Genomic DNA, 6,724 nt, shown 5'->3' with positions numbered 1-6,724 from the left:
TTATCTGATCTTCCAGAACACCAGACTCCAAGTTTTCCTCCTACCATTGGGTTACTCCTTCAAGTCTCTACTTACCCCTTCTTTTCTCTATGACTCTTAAGGTTGAAGTACCTCAGTCCTTGGTCTACCTCTTTTTCCTATTTATACTCTGGTGACTATTCAATTCTGTAAACTTAATTATCATCTATATACTTAAAACTCCTTCATTTATATCTCTAGCCCTGACCTCTTTTCCAAATTTCAGACTTATAATTTAACTGCTTACTCACAATCTCCACAATACTATCAAATAGCAACTCAGAATGACCCAAAGCTGAATTCTTCATGCCCTCCCTAATTTGCACCAAACATAGCATTCCTTATCTCATGTTAATGAAAACTCTATACTTTCATTTGCTTAGATGACATTAAATAAACAAATAAATATTTAAGAAATTAATCTCTTCTCTTTCTTATATACTATATAACCAGTTAATCAGAAATTATGTTGGTTCTACCTTCAAAATATCCATATCAACTACTTCCTATCATCTCTATTCCTACCAAGACCCAAGACGACATTACCTTTCACCTAGATTACTGTAACAGTCTTTCACTGATCTATCTTTAAAGTCAGCTAAATTCCTACCCTATAAAAAAAACTATTTTAAAATTTTGTAAAGCTCTACTTTACACATACATATACAAACATACTTACATTATATATGGAATTCTTGCTACAAGAAAATTAATCAAATTTCCCTACTTTGCACATACACACACACACACACACATATACATGGATAAACATGTATATATACATTCATGTATATAAGTGTCTGTAAAATTCTCATTTGTTATTAGTCATCTTAAATCTCCGTTGCCTAAAAACAAAATCCAAATTAGTTTAGTTGGTAACATTAAATTTAGTATTTCAGACATATCCTAATTGAGATGTTTAATTACTTGATGCTTTTTGAGTCCTCTTGGAATCTTTCTATGTCTGAACACTTTAAGATCAACTAAATAATCTTACCTTTGTTCTTAAGAAATATTCGCCAATAGTGGTTATTAGTTTAGTTTTGCTTTACCGCTTTTTGGAGGAATACAAGTTTTCTGTCTTACAATGTGAAATTTATAGCTATGATGAAGATGGAAGTGGCATAAGAGATCCAGCTATGACAGAAGACAGGATTAATTCAACAGAGAAAATGCTGCTTCTGAATCTGAAGCAGTCAGCCTTATGCAGTGTGTGATGACTCTCTTGAGACTGCAAAACACTAAAAATCTAAAACTTGAAATGTGCTAATCCAGAATTAAAGCATGCACTTATTTTCCACTGAAATAATTGAACTACTTTCTCCCCAGTGAACCACTTATACCCTGGAGGGTAACTTTGGCATTTAGAGAAGTACAAAAATTATTTCATGGAGTCTCAAGACCATGAAATAATGAGACTCCACTGAGCATAACATTGAATTAAATGGTACAGGATTGATGCCTCAAACTTCAGAATTCCACTTACAATGTGATCCCTATTCATTTCTACTAGAATATAGCTCTCAATGTATTAAATTAATTAATTAATTAATTAATTTAACACATATTTAGTGGACTTGTATTATGGAGCACAAGTATTCTTGTTACTGGTAGAGTAACCAAAAAATTGATCTTATTCATTCCTTCATGCAGCTTGCATTCTGAAGTTAGGCTTAGATGGCTCTTGTAGAATGGTAGGAAAAAGTAAAGCCCAAAACTGATTTGTGAACTACCAGGCTTTTCTGATCAGTTACTCCTTCCCAAACACCCTCCTGATTGCAATTCATTTCCTTCTTTCATTTGCTCACATTGGTCCACATGTATGTTGTTCCCTTATTATTCCTTGAAGAAACCAGGGAGAATCTTGCCTCGGGGACTTTATATTTATTGTAAGTATACCTGGAATGTTCTTCCACAGGTAGTCTGATGATATTATCTTTATTTAAGCCTTTCTCAAATGTTATTCCCACAGAAAGCTCTTCTCTGATGTCACCATTCCCTATTCTATCTCCTGCTTTATTATTCTTCAAAACACCATTCACACCCAGGTCAAACACACACACACACACACACACACACACACACACACTTTACAATTCTATGCACTCATGCATGAACATTTGGAATAGACAATATAGTCTTCCTCACTTGAATATAAGTTAGAGGAGATCAAAAACTTATTTTCTTTACCTGCTAAATCTCCAGTACATGTTACATACTAGTTTTTCTCTTAACAGTTTACCGGTTTTATTGAAGTTTTTGTATGCCCAAAGTCAACAAATTATATACATTAAATGTATGCAGAGTTTTGCATGTCTATAAGTAATCTTTGGATGGATTCTGAGTAAAGATATAAAGGGCATCTATTTTCTTATTCTAAGTATAAACTAAGAATATATAACAGAAGACACAATTTGTAGCTTAACATGGAAAAGGATATTTTAAGCTCAATGACACATGGGTGTGATGCTAAGATACAGATCCTCCTTATAGTACAAAAGGTGTGATCATTCTATAAATGTTTGGGTAGGATAATTAAGTTGGAAAAGCTAATTTTATAATCCTTTCATGTGTTCAGAGTCCCTAGATGCCAGATTGTCAATTCAATGTATGAATCTGGAACACAAGTGAGAGGTCAGGGGTAGATATGTGAATTTTGGAATCATTGCAGACTTCTTAGATCACCTAAGAAGTGGGTACAGATGGAGAACCAATGTATCACAAACTAATGTAGAGAATTAAGTCTTTAGCTCCAAGATTTGGAGGTTAGCATGAGGAAGAGGAAAAGCTATCATAGTTACCTGGGAAGAAGTGGTAGTGGAAAAAGGAAAATCAGAAGATTGAAGTCCTACAGAAATCTAAAAATATGTGGGTTTTTGGGTAAGTTGAAGGAATTATTGATGGTAAATCCTCTTGAGATACCAAGTACAAGTATGATAGAAGAGAAATCTTTAGAGGCAATAACGTTAAGCATTCATGTGTCCATGAGAAGATTGGGTTCAATGGAGAAGTGGCACAGAAATACAATTGGAACATGTAATGGGATCTGAGGAAGTAGGGACAAGGAACATAAGTAGTTCTTTTGAAAAGATTCATTGTAAAGAGAGCAGAGACATAAGCTGGTGACTGACAGAACTTTCAGCCAAAGAAATTATTAAGAGGGTGATACTAGATGATGTTTATAAACAAATGAGAACACACCAGTAGAGTTTGAGAAACCAGTTCTTGGGTAGAGTACAGATACAATTTCTGAAGTGAAATTCATGGAACCCTCCAGAGATATTCAGATGTAAACCTTGGCGGGAGGGTGAGGTGGTCTTACTTAGACCATGAGAAGCACTGATGTTCTCTCTCAGGGTCTGCAGTGGATAGTGGGATGGAAAGCAATAGGGAGTAGATATTTACCTGATTCCAAATCATGCTTCCTTTGACATGCCATCTCATTGAAGAAGGCCATTTCCCCATTGCTCCTACATTGACAGTTCCCTGCCCCACCACAGTGAACAAGAGATAGATAATTTGCTTTCAGTAAATGTTTATTAAAAACTACCCCTGGGGGATCCCTGGGTGGCGCAGCGGTTTGGCGCCTGCCTTTGGCCCAGGGCGCGATCCTGGAGACCCGGGATCGAATCCCACGTCAGGCTCCCGGTGCATAGAGCCTGCTTCTCCCTCTGCCTATGTCTCTGCCTCTCTCTCTCTGTGTGTGTGACTATCATAAAAAAAAAAATAAAAAAAAACCTACCCCTGGGAAGGGTAAAGGTTAAAAGTTAAAGTACATTCACTACCCTCATAATATTCCAGTAAATTTACAAAATCAGTAAAATAATACCTCATTATTGCTGTGGTAACCATATTAGAAGCCCTGATAAGATTCTTTCTTGTATCTTGTTTGGTATTCTTGACATCTGTGTGAGTAGAGTAGTGTTATTATTTATGACAGATGCTGTTCATACCACCCAGATTTGTTTTGCGGGGTTAAAGCATTTATTTTCTCAGCTTCCAAGTGCAATGTCAACTGACACTTCACAGCTGAGTTCCACTCTGGGAATTGGCCCTGCTGAAAGGAATTAACATGTCCAAGAGAGTGAGCCATTTTCAAAGCTGGTCATTATGAAAGTATAAACACTTGGTCTTTATTTTTTTCACAATCTAGGGAATCTCTGAAGGATCATCTTGGCCACAGAGCTCCAAGTGGAATCGCATGACTACTCTATTGTAACTTCATCACTGTTCAACTTCTATATACTCAGCTCTGCTTCCTCATTCCTTTCTAGCCTTCTAGGTATTGTTCCTGGGAATGTTCTCCACTACAATTCCTGGCATGTATACAAATATCTGTCTGAGTCTATTTGCCCAGATCCGAGATGATAGATAGATGATAGGTAGATGATAGATGAGAGATAGATGATAGATAGATAGATAGATAGATAGATAGATAGATAGATAGATAGATAGATAGATAATAGATAGAATATCAGATCAAGAAAAGATAAATATTGAAATTGGAACTTAAACCCAGTCAGTCATATCCAAATATTTTGATACTTTACTAAGCACTAACCTCCCCTACTATGTTTTTTCATCATGTAAGCCTATGGATAAACATTTAAGACACCAGAATATTTAGAGGTATGCCCCATTTTAACCAATTTGCTTTAATATGCACACACGCACACACACACACACACAAAGAACTAAAGCAACCAGACAATAAAATTAATATGAAAACATATTGTCTTCTGCATAACAGGATGATATGTAACATGGTTTTACAGTACGTGTTTCTGTAAAATCTTCTTTAAGGCCCCTTTCACATCCTTATTTTTCAAACTGTAGATGAGGGGATTTAGCATAGGGATCACTACTGTATAAAAGACAGAAACAATCTTGTCCTGTTCCATTGAATAGCTAGATGTAGGGCGCAAATACATGAAGAGAATTGTCCCAAAGAATATGGTGACAGCCATGAGGTGGGAGGCACAGGTGGAGAAGGCTTTGTGTCTGCTTTCTAAAGAAGGCATCCTCAAGATGGCAATGAGGATACACAGGTAGGAAATGAGAACAATCATAACACAACTGATGACATTAAAACTGGAGAAAGCCATGATCACAATGCCATTGATGCGAGTGTCAGAGCAAGAGAGTTTGAGCAAGGGTGGGGTGTCACAGTAGAAATGGTTGATCCTATTAGAGCCACAAAAGGACAATCTGAAAGTCATTCCTGTGTGTATGGCTGCATTCCCAAAGCCTGCTAAGAAAGAGGTAGCTATTAGTAAGAAGCAAATTTTCCCAGACATGAGAACTGAGTATCGCAGAGGGTTCCAAATGGCTGCATAGCGGTCATATGCCATCATGGCCAACAGAAAGCATTCAGTCCCCAAGAAGGAGCCAAAGAAGTAGAACTGAGCAGCACATCCATTAAAAGAAATGGCTTTATTCTTGGCCATGAGGTTCACCAGCATCTTAGGAGTGACAGAAGAAGAATAAGATGCATCAACAAAAGACAGGCTACTGAGAAAGAAGTACATGGGGGTGTGGAGACAGGGGTCAATCTTAATTAACACAATCATCCCCAAATTACCCACCATGGTTGCCATATAGATAAACAGAAACAATCCAAAGAGGACAATTTGTAGATCTGAGTTGTCTGAGAGTCCTAAGAGGATAAATTCTGTCATTTCTGTTTGATTTCTGCCTTGGACTTCTTTCATGTATCTGATCATTTCAGCTGCAATAAGAAAGAGAATGGAACTGACATTTGGTCAGGTGAATACATGACAGAGCCATAAACATCTTTTCCTGAACATATATACATAAAAATTCTAGATGTGTTTTGGACATGATGTCAAGTCAAAAGACATCAAAAGACTATGCTAAGTTCTAGGTGTACTACTGCCTACTAACTAATGACCTTGAGATGAGTGACTTAATATATCCATTAACTAAGAGTACTTCTAGCATTAACCATTTATTGGATAATTATAGTAACTTATCTCTCTTCATTATTTATGATAAATAAATTAATTCATATATTAATATATACTCTCTGGCAAACTTCTGAAGAAAGATGGCTAATGAATTCAGGCCACTGCCTATTCTTGAGCAGTATAATGGAATGAATTAAAAATAGTGAAAGTTAGTAAAATTAGTCAAAAGTATCAAACAACAAGAAAAGAGTTGTATCTTCTGGAGATGGGGGAACTTTAAAACTCGATAATCCAAGGGAAAAAAAAAACAGAGGAACATCACATGCAACTAGAATGGTTGCAAACCTGCTGGAATTTCCCAGTATCAGCATCTACAGGGGGCAGAAATCTGTTAAATATTGAGAACTTTGAATAATTCCCTCCAATATTTAGAGAATTTGATTTCAAGAATGAGGTGAAAGGAACAGAATAAGCCACAGCAGGGAGAACTTCTACCTAACACTCAGATTTACAAGATCACACCAGACCTGAAAACAGCAACAGCAACATATGGAATATTCCAGTCACAATACTGAATTGGGGGAACAACACATTGCCAGGCCATCTAAATGGAAATAAGATTCATCCCATGTAAAATATAAAAAAGCCAAATACAGGACAAAAGAAAGGAAGGAAGGAAAGAAAGAAAGGAAAGAAAGGAAGGAAGGAAGGAAGGAAGGAAGGAAGGAAGGAAGGAAAGGAAAGGAAAGAAGGAAAGGAAAGGAAAGGAAAGGAAAGGA

General features: G+C 36.5%; 1 protein-coding gene across 1 annotated transcript; it reads right to left on the bottom strand.

Moving 5' to 3' along the window:
• Positions 1-4,787: 4,787 nt before the first annotated feature.
• Positions 4,788-5,741, bottom strand: LOC129514878 (olfactory receptor 5AP2). The gene has a single exon (XM_055333571.1). The coding sequence runs from the start codon at positions 5,739-5,741 to the stop codon at positions 4,788-4,790; it is 954 nt and encodes a 317-aa protein (XP_055189546.1).
• Between the last annotated feature and the right edge of the window lie 983 nt (positions 5,742-6,724).

The sequence above is a fragment of the Nyctereutes procyonoides genome, unplaced genomic scaffold (assembly GCF_905146905.1).
Source record: "Nyctereutes procyonoides isolate TBG_1078 unplaced genomic scaffold, NYPRO_anot_genome, whole genome shotgun sequence".
NCBI lineage: Eukaryota > Metazoa > Chordata > Mammalia > Carnivora > Canidae > Nyctereutes > Nyctereutes procyonoides.
Note: the sequence above shows the minus strand (reverse complement) of the source record. Positions and strands in the feature narration are given on the sequence as shown.